At 43.0% G+C, this 14,211-nt stretch overlaps 1 protein-coding gene across 1 annotated transcript; it reads right to left on the minus strand.

The window, feature by feature from the left end:
* Positions 1 to 1,417: 1,417 nt before the first annotated feature.
* Positions 1,418 to 13,767, minus strand: TRAPPC3 (trafficking protein particle complex subunit 3). Its single transcript, XM_083173517.1, has 5 exons — positions 13,584 to 13,767; positions 7,198 to 7,295; positions 5,424 to 5,523; positions 3,390 to 3,572; positions 1,418 to 2,372 (listed from the first exon to the last, which is right to left on the minus strand). The coding sequence occupies exons 1-5, from the start codon at positions 13,623 to 13,625 to the stop codon at positions 2,253 to 2,255; spliced, it is 543 nt and encodes a 180-aa protein (XP_083029643.1). The 5' UTR covers positions 13,626 to 13,767; the 3' UTR covers positions 1,418 to 2,252.
* Positions 13,768 to 14,211: the final 444 nt, after the last annotated feature.

A 14,211-nucleotide genomic window follows, 5' to 3' on the forward strand; every position in this document is an offset into this window, starting at 1 on the left:
TATCATAACCCCAGCATGTAAAAATGCATAAATAACATACTGCTAATTTAGCAGGACAAATATTTTAATTTAACACGATATGAAGTCTAACTGCAATTTAGCATTTTAACATTGTTGACATGGGGTGCCAGGAATTTAGTGCCAACAAGAGAATAGTCGACATAAAATTACCCAACCCATTAGGTGATAGTGGTGCAAGTCCCATGCAATGGAATATAAATGAACTAGAACACATAGGCCCTTATTCTGGTTCACTCGCAGAGGAAAATTCCTTCTCAAATGGACAAAACCATGTGCACTGCCTGTGGGTCAGATGTAACCTATATTGCAGTTTAAAAATAAAGCAGTTCATATTTTCCCTGCACAGAAACAAAATAACTCACCAAAATCGAATTCTCTCTGCAAGTTACATCTGCCCCACCTGCAGTGCACATGGTTTTGTCCATTTGAGAAAGAATTTGCCTCTGAGAGTGAACCAGAATAAGGTCCATAATAAGAACCAACGTATAAAGCTAGCCAGGAAATTTTGATCTGGCCATGAAGCAAAAACAAATGATTATTGCATTGTTAATCTTCAGTATAGGGAAAAGAAAGAAAGAGATATATATAAAATAAGCAGTGGTTATGGGCGGCACTCACAGTTTGTAAATTGAACAGAGGATCCCAGCCCTTTGAATGTTCAACTTTTTTATTAAAAATTTTCTTTAGAAAAAGTTTTACTCCTAATAAAACGTTGAAAAAAACCCTGCAAACATTAAACACTCAAATAACTGGAAACTGGTTTCCAATTAGTTTACAAACGGTCAGTGTCATCTCTAAAGTACTGTACACATGGGGCGATTTTAGCCAGTATCCCGGGCTAAATGGTTGCCAAGTGACCATATCACTTGTGTTTTTTGTGTGTTGCAGGTGATAAATCGCAAGAAGCGCGCTCCCGCAGCCAGCACTTAATGGTCGCTAGAGCATGCTTCTTCGATTAATGCTAAAAATTGCTGTATTTGTAATTTTAAAGACAGAATAGCTTGCAATTTTCAACCAAAATCGCTGGTCGCTGATGAAAACGGTACACAGCAATATATTGCTGAGAGATTTAAGCCAGAATTGCTGAGCAACCAAATTGCACCGTGTGTACACAACATTACACTGCATCTGGATTTGTCCACTGGAGATGGCACCCAGGACAAGCGCAATCTACTACTGAGAGGTGTGACAATCACACCTCCAAACACAGGGCTATCACCAGACTTCAAGCAGTTACGGCAGCAGATTTTTTTTCTTCAATATAAGTGAGAACATTTTGGTATTTCAATGGACCTCAATCATGGCATACAGTTGCTTGCTGTGGGGAAAGATATGCCATGAACTTAATCATCATCATCTGCCTGTATAATTTATGTAAAACTGACAAAACAACAAATAAGAACATAACAATATTTTAATTCTATAAATCAGCAGTACAACCATGTACTTCTCACTTTAACAAGCTCAAATTTTACAAACCAGCTTATATCCCATGCCGAGATTAGATTTGTGTTTCAAGTCTGTAAGACAAGAAAGAATGGATCGTTTTCTAACAATGTTCATTTGCTAAATCAATAAATAATGAAACTGATATACCATGTTGTTGTCAGGTCACTAATGGTTCGGCTGTTTAGATTACATTTACTTATTGGTGCCAAAGCAGGTTCAGGTGTTCTCAGCTTCCAGGAGGGTCCTGAGAAACACATGCAGATATGAAGTGGCCACCGTCTCCATCTTGGTCTCTGGAAACAGTGTGATGTGCTGCTCATGCTACTCCTGGTTTTCACAGTAACATAACAAAGAGATACTAGGAGTGGTGGTGATAATACAGACAGGGGCTGGTCCCGGTACATTAATAAGAAAACAGGTATGACTGCTTAAACAATTGGGTAATAATTTAGAATAGAATATAGTTTTCAATTCAAGAAGGCTTAACTATTAGCCATAAATAGGCTCTAACCTCTGCAGGACAGGCTGCATCATCAGTAGGGGGGCATATACTGGTGGGCAGTTTACATTTCTTCCACAGTTTTCTAAAAGAGAGTGATGGGAAATGTCACACTGAACTGTAATAGAATAAGAAAATGATACTTTTGTAAAAATTAAGTGAGTTGGTCTAAGATTTTCTGGTCAAACCACAAACCGAAAGATGACATTCCATGAGCATGTGGGCTACAAATGAAGCCTTCAGTCAGGCTGCAACATGGTCAGTATAGTCACAAGTCTCTCGGTCACTCTTCTCCTGCAGGTAAGTTGTCCTCAATTCTCCGGATAAACTTCATTCGGATTTCTGTCACACTGTCGCCCTTCAGTGTGTCCTGAGCAAACTTCACATCAACAGCCATCTGTACCTGTGAGAAAATGTGCATAGATGCAATAACTCTGGGATATAATAGAATTCATAAATCTAATCCACTTAGTGTGTGACTGGTAATTCCCCTGCTCCTTTGGTTCTCCCCAGAATACAGAACTCCGTGTAGGCTCCCAATTTCCCCTGCCCACCCTCAACTCCACAATTGCCCCATTCTCTGTTCTCAATGATGTCTAACTCCAGATTCATACAGATTGTCTCCTACCAATCTGTAGGTGTACCTGTCTCTGTCGGTCTAATTGTATGCCTCATTCCATGTGTAGCCTCTTTCTTCCATATGCTCCCACAACTTGCAGTTCCCCACTCCCCCCCCCCCTTAAATGTGATCTGCTGACCGGCCAGAAGAGACATGGTCAAATAAATGAGCATCCACCACATAACTGAACCTAAAAATGGAGGGTAAGGGCAGTTCTCTTATTTGAATAAGTTTGTAACTTAACTCAACACGAAACTTTTGGCCTAAGATGTCTTGATAAAATAGTGGAGAGACTAGAGTGTTTAGATGCACTAAAACAATGTTTTTAATGCATCACATCTACAATAATGTAGGTGTGTGTGTGTGTGTGGGGGGGGGTATCTTGTAAGGAGTGTAAAAGTTAAGTGGCAGAGAGGGAGGGTTTGGCACCAAGAATGGGGTTAGGGATAGGCAACAAGGAGGACAAGATTAAGGTTGATCTTAAACTGCATCGCACAGTGCAGGGTGTGTCTTGAGGGACAGACCAGCAGTTCTAATAGCGCTAGACATGGACAAAATGGGGGTGTGCTGTGAGTCCATGCTCCTTTGGTGTGTGTCTTGATTTCAGAAGCAGAGATGGTACAAGGTATGAAAAGTAACAGACAGTGTTCATAGAGTTTACCATAGCACTTTCAAAGCACGGGAGTCTAGTGTCATCTATAACTCACTAGATTAAGAAGCACCAGTCAAGAACCCCCAACTGGTTTGGCAGCAGCTGAATTCATAAACACCAGCATCTATAACAGAGGCTGTGTCACTTACCATTTCTAGTGCTCCCCTGAGTACTCCACACAGGAGATTGGAGTAGATGAGGGTGGAATGGTTGTCGGGCAGTTCAACAAAGTCTACAAGAGGATTGTTTTCCAGAATGAGGGAGAACTCATCCCCTGCTGGACTCCAATTGGTGATTGTGGGTGTGATTCCCAAGTACATTTTAAATGCCACCTGGAAAAAATAGTGTACAATGTGTAGTTGTCGTAATATAAAATAAAAAAAAAAGTAAAAGAACTGTAAGCATGATGTTAAACCTCAAACAAAAACACAACATTTTATGGAAGGACAATTGAATGCAAGTATGCTCTGTGTGATAAATTATTACTACACATTTTATATGTCTTGTAGAGGTTATCAATTGGTATTAAGCAACTTATTTCTTAAGTAGTAGAAACATTTACTTCAGAAAATATGCAAAGAAATAAAACATCACTTCCATATTAAATGGGGGTATCATATTATCCCCATTCATTTTTTGGATGGAAAATTATTTTAAATGATATTGGACCATCAACCTTTTTTGGGGGGCGATAACACATGGGATCCAGGATAAATCCCCAGATCTATGTGTTATGGCAGCTCTGAATGTCTGTTTATAGAAGATTATGCTCCATTGGCAAACATAATCCCTGATAACTGCCAGCATAAGGGAGAACAGGCTAGTCCACAGGGAACCTATCGGCAATTGCTGTTGCTAATAGGATATCTCACTACATATATTTAGGACCATGAGTTTTATTCAGCTTATAGGAAAGCAAAATTTACCTTAATCTAATGTATTCTTATCTACAGCACATTCATTATAACACTTGGGGGTAGATGGCTTTAAAAGGGAAATGTAATAACTGTATTATAGTTGCCAGAGCCCTCAATAACAGACGCCCTTCTTGGCAAACCACAGCGTAGTAACTCTATCCCTTGCACAGAAGGTGTAGTGTAAAGCAGATGCAAAGTAACTATAGACAGTCTGCAGACTGAGAATTTGCCTTTATACTGCGCTGTAACAGGAGTCCCTGCTCTTACACTAGAAGAGCTTAGAAACGCATTTCAGATCTCTTATTCTTCTGTTCATAATGAAATATAAAAGTTTAAATTAGTACATGTTTAATATAGTCTGAACACGGAGGATAGCAGCCAAAGGTTCTGGCAGAGACGTACATGGTGCCTGATGGGACACAGACTGAGCCCCTGCTGAACTGGCGAGGAATCATTGCACGTGTCTCATGAAGTCAGTGGAAGCAACTAAGGTGGAGCCTTGGAGGACACGTGTACTAAGCAGGCTACTACTACACAATCTCCCCAGGGGCAGAGCTGCATGATCACATGGAGAAATACTTACAGGTTTATGCTCTGTTTCTTATTACTATTTTGTGATGGGAGACCCAGTGAGTGACTCTCAGTGTCTTAAACAAGAGTGATGCAGCCTCTGTGTCAAACAGCTGTTTAAGTTACCGTATGGAGATGCACAACTACCATTTATTTTCACTTTCTGTGACTTAGGGCCTTATTCTATTTCACTCTTTCTGACAAAATCCTTCTTAGATGGATAAAACCATGTGCACTGCAGATGGGGCAGATGTAAATTGTGCAGAGAGAATTAGATTTGGGTGGGGTATTACTTCAAAGTGAGATTTATATTGCAGTGTAAAAATAAAGCAGCCAGTATTTACCCTGCACAGAAACAAAATAACTAACCTCAATCTAATTCTCTCTGCACATGTTACATCTGCCCACCTGCAGCGCACATGGTTTTGTCCATCTGAAAAGGATTTTGTCAGAAAGAGTGAACTAGAATAACCCCCTTAATGACATCACTATTGAGACTGTTACATACTGGTACAGATTTGCTGCAATAAATATAACAGGGATCTTGGCTACCCTAAAGAAGGAAAATAAAACTTCTATTGGGAGGAATAATTCAGTAGACATATGACTATATCATTGTTCTACAGTAGTTCTAAATGCCATAACTAAAAGAAAAGCAAACATTAAGAAAAGAGTCAACGTTGTTGAATTCATTACCTTAGCTATGACATCAGCAGTTTCTCGAAAATCATGGCATCTCCCCACATTGGACCGAGCTAAGAAATCTTCAATCAGTCTCACGCCTATGTTGTATCCCCTGAGGTAGACAGAGCAAGAGTGAAACCAAAGAACAGAAATGCAATGTGATTAAAACTGCCTTGACAACCACTGGTATTCCGTTAGACTACCCTAGATTGTGTACGCTGGTGTAGTGGATGCGGACCTGCTTCCTAGTGCTGATAATCAATATGTTACTAACACATGTGCTCTGGCAAAACTATGTATAGCTCGACAGCCGTGCCCCGATACCGTTCTCGCTTTGCTCGACTTGAGCTCGGCGGTCGGGATTCAATGTCCCGGCCGCCGAGCAGCGAGAAAGGGGCGCGGCCGTGAGTTGAGGGTGGAAAAAGACGAGCTCCGGCTGGGAGCTCGACTATTTCTGGCTTTTCTCGGCAGAACGAGCCCGACAGCTTGTGATGCCGGGCTCGTTCTGCCAAGAACCCCTGTTCAATGCTGTCAGGGAAGACAGCATTGAAAAGGGCGCCGCAGCCATCTCCCCTGTCGGGAGATGGCTGCGGGAGCAAGCAAAACATTGAATACCCCCCTTAGCCTGCACAGAAACAAAATAGTTCACACTAATCTAACTCTCTCTGCACTTGTTACCATCTAGTGTGTAACCAGCATAAGGGATACATTTAATAAAAGGTTAATATTTTATTAAATTTAATCGATCTTAATCGATGTTGGCTTCCATGTCTAAAACACACATTTACTAAACAGATGATTTTTTTTTTCCATTACATTTTAAATAGTAATGTGCCCTGGAAGCCCAACATTGATTAAGATCTGATTAATCAATCCAAATATACTTTTAGTAAATATACCACACTTGTCCGACTTGTCCTAAGGACAGGTCTGAGCCGATTTCCCCTGAGCTCCCTGGGAGGGCTCGCATATCATCTGATGTGCCATTTTTACATGTGTTAAATAGCATGCCATTTATCCCCTGTAATACTCCCAGGGAGCTGAAGACTTCTGTTCACCATTATTGGATCCTGCGAGCACTTACTGTATAATAAGCATTTAATGCATTTATGTTAAACTTAGAACAGAATACTACACAACAGAAGGTTATTAGTGTGCGCAAAAGTTGGTAAAATTGCAGTCGTATTCATGTTATTGGTAGCATCTTTTACTTGCAAATGCAAATATTGGCATATTTACATAATTAATGACTGTAAGCTCTCAAAGGCAGGACCCTCTCTAGACACCTAATGAACACAAATGATGGCTATGTCATCTATAAATCATAAATACCACAGAGAAAAATGCAGGGAGGATACAGACACCAGTATAAACAAGTTGTTTCCAAACTGGGTGCCACAGGGCACATGCCAGGAGTGCCACTGGCTGGTGGTCCAGGACCAAATATCAATGTGATAAGAAAAACCAGTGCTGGTGGCTGCCAGACATATAATATGTGGACAAACTAAAGCGTAGCCCTGTCTATCACCATATAACTGTACCTAAAGATGAACGGTAATCCCAACTTACTGTAACTAAATATTTTTAACTGAATTTCTCATTACAAAACCATATGTATTGGGGACCACTGGTATGACCAATGTGCTCACATATGAGATCATCCAAGGTGTGAAACATACACAGCATTGGGTTTTCGGTATCAGACTTCCCCCCTTGTCAGACACCCAAGCCTTAGCAGTAACAGAAACATTATAAACCATGTTGTCGGTTTAAATCGCAAACTTACATTTTCTCCAATTGTTTATTGACGTCATCATCGTTTTCATAGTCCTTGCACAGCTGTGCAACGAGGGACCCATACGTCAAGTTGAAAAGCTCAGAATTCTGGTGGGGATGAAACACACAATTAACACTGGAAAGGACCAGATATTAATCTAAGGGTGGAAACCAATTATGTGCGAGCAGCTCGCACCCACTATTAATTAAAGTGGTATGCCCCACTTGCAGTACCACCATAAGTGCTGTGAGCATAAATTTGAGTGGGACCTTGCAAGCATGTACACGTCCCAACTCCCTATATGAGCTGCGCGTACCTAATTGGATCCCCCTTCATAGATTGGTCATTTTCCATGCTGTATCTAGTGGTTGAAAAAAATATAGGGAAGAAAAATGCTTTCAAATCAGATGAAGCGCTACATGCAAGGAAAATCTATGCAAGGGGGGAGCACAATACACAGCCACATTTAGCACCATCATTTTAATCTGAAAAAGCAGTGTCAATAAAGAGGGCTGGTAACTGTTCAGCCAAAGACCTCTTGGGGGAAATGTAATAGGGTGCGAGTTTTATGTACAGGACAAGCTCACACAATGTAATAGCTTTCGAGTATTTAGGTTAGGGGCTAATACAGTAGGTAACACCATACAATGTTTTCACTAACTATATTTGCACCTTGTAATACGCGTTTCATTACAAAGTGCAAGTATGACAGGCACACACAGATCAGTGAGATCTGTGCATACTTCTATCTGTAAAAGTACACATATCTTTTAAAAAAAAAATGTAAAAGTGGGGTAAAAAAACTGTATGAGGACCATCTGTATCTTAAAAACAAAACAAAAAATAAAACAGCACCAAGCACTTGGACTGATCCTGGTACCAAAAATAAAGGGGAAGGGGGGTCCTATAGCCATGGAGGCAATACTACAGCCGATGGAGACACTTACATGGGTCCCTGCTGCTTAAATTATAACCCCCACCACCACCCCTGTCCCAACTAGTAAGTTGTGGCCAGGGCTCCCTAGGGGAATGAAGACCCCTTCCCCCCCCACCCCCAATAATGGGCCCTACCAGGAACCCACGGCCTGCACTAAAGCTTGGGGATATTGCCGCCACTCCTGGTCTGTGGGTGCAGTATTAATAGCAACTCCCCCATAAATAAAACTTATAATTATATGGTCTTTAATGTTGGCACTACAGGTCCCGTCAATTTTCCCCACATGCCGGTACTTGGAGAAGTACCAGCATGCGAGGTATTAAAGGGCCAAATGGTACTGTAGTCCCCCTGTAAAATAAATTTTATATATACACACAGACATATTGAAATTAAAAGTTTATTAAAAACACCCTTGCACATTTACATTCACCCATACTTACCTACATTCATTGTAGCTATTCACATGCTCTTCTACATGAAGAATCCAAAGTAACCTGTATAAATAAAAAATACTTTCCTATTCCTAATGTAGATTGGTCCTCTTTATTCCAAAGTAGGGATTCGTGGGTTAAAAAACAATCAATAAAAAACAAACGAGTGACATGTGAGGCATCTACACGTAGAATTCTTCTTGCAGCAAATACCGGCCTTCATATGACTTGTGTAGAGCCGGCCACCAATCAGCATGTGCCACGTAAATCTGCCCACTTTGTTATAACAGTTTCACCCATAGGGCGCTATCCTATTAGCAGCAGTGCTTCACCACTAATAGGCTCAGCAGGGGCTATCCTATTATCCCTGATAGGTGTAAACACATGGGATTGGGAATTTAGATCTGATCCCATGTGTTTTTGGCCCATCGACAGTACATTTTTGGTCTATTAAAACAGCCACTTATTGGATACTGCGATAAGGACCATTGGTTTTTATCATCCAAAAATACATTGCTACTAGGATAACGCCCTTAGGGGGTATTCAATCTTGGATCATGACTGTGGGTAGGTACAGACAGCCGTGACCCTGGCCCGTTTTCGGTTTGCTCGACTGCAAATCGCCAGGCGGGATTCAATGTCCCGCCTGACGATCGGTGAATAGGAGGCGTGTCCGCGTAAACTGGCGTGGATTGTCCAGATCCGGCCGTGATCGCAACAATTCACAGCCGTTCTCGGCAAAACGGGCCTGACACCTTTTAAAGTCCAGCACATTCTATTGATCTGCCTCTTCAATGCTGCATTGAACAGGCATCCGCCGCTATTTCCCCTGTTGAAAATAGCGGCGGGGATTAAATACCCCCCTTAGACTTCCATGATGACAAAGTTCCACAGAAGTTTACTGTGGGGATCGGGACGTTACATGGTTAATTGTAAGTTATCTGATCTGCACATGCTTCTGCAAAACTCACCAGTCACAAGCTGGGCTATTTTTTGGCAATGCTTTAGGTGAGAGTTGTTTGACTTCAGGGGCAAAACATCTAAATGTGAGTTTTGACCTTACCAGTCGTGGGATAACAAGGGAGGTTGCATGTTCTCGCATGCCATTACATTGTCCAAGTTGTAAAAATTGCAAATTCAGCACTAAACTCACACCCTATTACATACCACCCCATATGTTAAGAAGGAATTCACACATCCAAATGTTATGCATGAACTTACTGATGCAATCATTTCTGAAGGTTTAAAAGGACAACCTGTGCTGTTAATTCTACACTTACGAACAATGTATGGGGAATAAAAATCCTCCAACTGGTACACGATTGGATAGTTCTACAGCATTTACCACAAAAGTAGTGAACCACATCTTCTACTAAAGAAGGGGGGGGGGGGGGGGGGGGGGGGAGTGTAAACCCCCCCCCCCCCCCCCAAAAATGGACAAACAAAACCTTATGTCCTAATATATCTTTGGGGCCAATTCAATGAAAAATTAATAGCACCGGGAAGGCAGTCCCAGAGTTATTCAATTGACTGTGCCGTTATGTTGTAGAAGGCTGGATCTCGCGCCTGAAACCAGATATTTAGTCACGAGATCGATCATTCTCTGCATTAAGAGACTACCACGATGCTGTTAGCACCACACTAAAGGCAGAAAACAGGATCGCAGCACTGGTTTAGGAGTATTAAATCAGGTCACAACAGCGTGCTCAATTGAATAGCTCCGCAACCTCTTCCCAACGCTATTCATATCCCGCTCAACTGAATTGATCCCTTTCTTGAAAGACTTGTGTTGATCTAGACCACAGGTTCTCAAAGTCGATCCTCAGGACCCCACACAGTGCATGTATTGTAAGTCTCCTCACAGAATTAAGTAAAATAATTAGCTACACCTGTGGATCTTTTAATATGTGTCAATGAGTAATGAGTGCACCTGCTGGGTGACCTGTAAAACATAAACTGTGTGGGGTCCTGATGACCGAGTTTGAGAACCCCTGATCTAGACCAGCGGTTCACAACCTCAGTCTTCAAGTACCCCCAACAGTTCATGTTTTCCAGGTCACTCAGCAGATGCACAGGTGTACATATTACTCACTGACACATTTTAAAAGATCCACAGGTAAAGCTAAGTACTTCACTTGCGATTCTGTGTGGAGACCTGGAAAATGTGAACTGTGGAGAACCACTGATCTAGACAATAACAAGAACTCTTAACACGGTTGCCGTGGGGACCCGGGGCAATTTCCCAGAAATAAAACAATTATTTATGTGATTAAAAGTAGCATGATAAAGTGTTTGCTGACACGTACCATGAGATGCAGAGATGCAGTAGGTGAAATGAATGGCAAATACCAATACTACAGAATGAGTGCAGTAGGCAGATGGAAAGAAAGAAAAAAGTAGTTAGGTGATACAGGTCTAATGTTAGAGACCAAGAGACTGCCAATAAGCTGGACGCCAAAAGAACATTCATAAAGAAGCAGAACACAGCAAAATTAACGCACAATAGCATAAAATGATGAAGACATGCTCCACATCACACAGCCCGGTATTAAGAAAAACAGTCAGATCCCGCAGAGGTGTTCTATTTGAGGAGACCATAAAATCTCAGTCTACAAAGTTGATTCAGCATGCACTCAGCTCTGACTGACTAGATTGTACATTTCTTTTTGCGATTTATACTACAGATGGGATACATACGTCTGAGCAGCATGGGGATACCAGCGATCAAAAAAACGGATTTCAGCATCCCATTGAAGAGAATCCCGACAGGGGTCAAGCAATTATATTTCGCCTCCTCCTTACTCAACCCCTTCACCCCTCATCACCATCACCCTCTGAAAATCCTTATAGCATGAGTTTCCCCTGGCATATTTACTTTCGACTCCCAGCATCCCCATTGATGTTTGAATTAGGGTGTTGGTCTCTTGGTGGTAATCGGGATGCCGATGTTGGTATCGTGAACACCAGCATCCAGACCACCCAGATGCTGAAAGTATCGCTGACAGACCGAGTAATCCTTCCGTTAGCCTCCTGTGCCTTTTCTTTACACTCCAATATATTTGGATGAAAATGGACAGATGGCAACCACTGAGGTTTCCTATTCGATGGAAATGCTTTGTCATTAGAAGGCCAGGCCGCCACCAACACATGTTATTTTTCTACATCAAAATAGCTACTGACACTAGGAAGCACCGGTTGCAGCGAACCTCCATCGTCGGCACGGACCTCCACTGCAAATTCGCACTAACCACTTACTAGTTACCTTGTGACGTCTACATGTCACCATGAAGCGTGTTCTGGGTTTAAATTTAGCACGGGTGTGTGGGGGGGGGGTTGCAACATAATTAGACCACTTTAGTACATCATAACAGTACAGTTTTGCTCCCCATGCGCTGGGCACGGTTACTATCCCCAATAGATGTTCATGTGGATTGTTTCCTGAAGCAGAGTAGTTATACTAGCCCAGGGGGCCACTGTTCTGAAGTTGGGCAGGAGTTGCAAAAACACCAGTACCACCAATGGCTAGCTTGTGATGGCCAACCCTTATTGGTTATCATTGCCCATGAATACAACATAGCAGTACTGTATCTGGCAGCTAAAGTGCACAACTTTCCTGACAAATTGCTAAAATACCCGGATTAATATGATAACCAGAAACATTATATAAAGTTAGGGCTATTTCACACGCTCCAGCTCCTGCCAGGCGGCGAAATCCCGCACAGCCAGGAAGTTGTGCCACACAAAGCAGTTTACAATGGTGGGGGAAGGCCACAGCCTGCAGCCGTCCCTTCCAGTGGTGGGATCTGGCTGCAACCGGGCCTTGGCCATCCCGTGTGAATGGACACAATTGTGTTCATTATTAACTACAGTGTGCGGCATGGCTTTTCGCCGCCCGGCAGGAGCCGAAGCATGCGAAATAGCCCTTACAGTTCTCATCTGACCCAGGTAACCTCAAGAACACTTCCAAAATACTGGGGTGTGGATCGTTAGGCTACAGTGTCCATATCATAGACAGTCAATAGGTCTACCACTATTGTTCGACAGGCAGTAGGTTGACAGAATACAGATCAACATGCAATAGGTCGACATGAATAAAAAGGTCAACAATTAAATTGTCAAAAAAAAGTTTTAGATGTTTTTGGGTCCATTTCAACATGGATCATGGTCGACCTATTGACTGGAACCAAGAGTAGAAGGTAAAGCACTCTAATGGATTCTGTATACAGGAGGCGGTCAGCATCCTGGGGATAAGTACGCCGGCATCACGACTGCCATCGGAAGACACTGGCATCCCGATCGGGGAGTATGTGGGGAGTACTAGGGTGCAGGGTGAAGAGTTAAGGCCCCCATTTACCAGTGCGATTTGGGCACTTTTTATTGGATTCTGGTTGAAAAGGGCCCAAATCGCATGGGTTTAACCTACGGTTCGATGTGTGGTCCTATGTGCATAGGATCCGGACATTGTCGCTGCTGCACCAAGGATCCATCATATGGGGGGGCAGGATTTAGGTTCAGGCACTAGAGGGGGAACTTAAGATGACCATACACTTCTGCAATATCTTGCAGCAGCGTATGGCTATCCAATACCCCTTGAGCCGCCCGGGACCTTCCTGGGCGGCAGGATTGCATGCAACTCTTTCACATGCAATTTATCGCTTGCGATTCTGTCCCCCGCCGCTGAGAAGAGAGGGTGAAGAGTTGTCATGCAGGTCCGACACGCACAGGACCATACACTGGACCCGATGGTACATCAAACCCATCCGATTTCTCGGCCCAATCCATCGGGAACGGGTGAAATCGCCCCAATCGTGGGGTTAGGCTGTGGAAAGGTTATCGTATGTATTCTGTGCATACTGAGCACACAGACTGCTGCTCCCCATAGGGCATCACACATACAGCACTTCCTCCATACGTCTGCTGCTGCAGGGTTGGTCAGTGTGACAGCCGATCCCCATGGCCAGCAGCAGTCCTGTCTTACCAGCACAGGCAGCCTGCCACTTGAATGTCTCCCCTGCCAGCCCACTCACCATCTTCTTGCTCTCTGTTCCTCTATTGGTTTGCCGGGACATGGTTCCTCACCGCACCGTCCCCGTACAAGCAGAAACACGGCCCCGATCGCTTAATCTTCAAACACAATATTGATACTGCGCTTGCGCGCTGCACCGTAAGTGCTTGTGGGAAATGTAGTCCTGCGCGCAGTGCTTGACAGTCGCCACAGGGAGGCATATGAAGTACAGTGGCTGAAGAGCGTTTTTCAAGCTCTGCGATAGAAATCCCAGCAGTACTTGCGGCGTTACATTCTGTAGTGTAGCCATAAGAGTAGCTGCAGTGTGTCGTAAGCGGCGCTGGGGGGCGCTGTACAATTGAGATTTGTTTGTTTTTTTGCTTGCTTGCTTTTGTGTGTGCATTTTGCGTAATCCACGCTATTTGCAGCACAATAATACTGCTTTCACATTGCAAAAACCTGCTTTCAACCCGTTTTTCTAAACGTGTCTTGAAACTGGTCAAAAGCCAGTTAAACCCCTTTCATATTGCATGATGTTAGTATATTGCAGTTTTTGGGCGGGATGTTATAACATCCGCGGCCCCCCTTCGCCGGACATCGCATTTTTAATAACGGCATATGCTATAACATATGCCGTTATTCATGCAAGG

Source organism: Crinia signifera, chromosome 2 (genome assembly GCF_055691185.1).
Source record: "Crinia signifera chromosome 2, ASM5569118v1, whole genome shotgun sequence".
NCBI classification, from domain to species: Eukaryota; Metazoa; Chordata; class Amphibia; order Anura; family Myobatrachidae; genus Crinia; species Crinia signifera.

What these genes read in the sequence shown, in the direction of transcription:
- TRAPPC3 (XM_083173517.1), bottom strand. Translation starts at nt 13,625, where the DNA reads ATGTCCCGGCAAACCAATAGAGGAACAGAGAGCAAGAAGATG. An exon ending in AATAAACAATTGGAGAAAAT is followed by an intron (nt 5,524 to 7,197) that starts GTAAGTTTGCGA and finishes TGTCTACCTCAG; the next exon opens with GGGATACAACATAGGCGTGA. An exon ending in CTGCTGATGTCATAGCTAAG is followed by an intron (nt 3,573 to 5,423) that starts GTAATGAATTCA and finishes TATTTTTTCCAG; the next exon opens with GTGGCATTTAAAATGTACTT.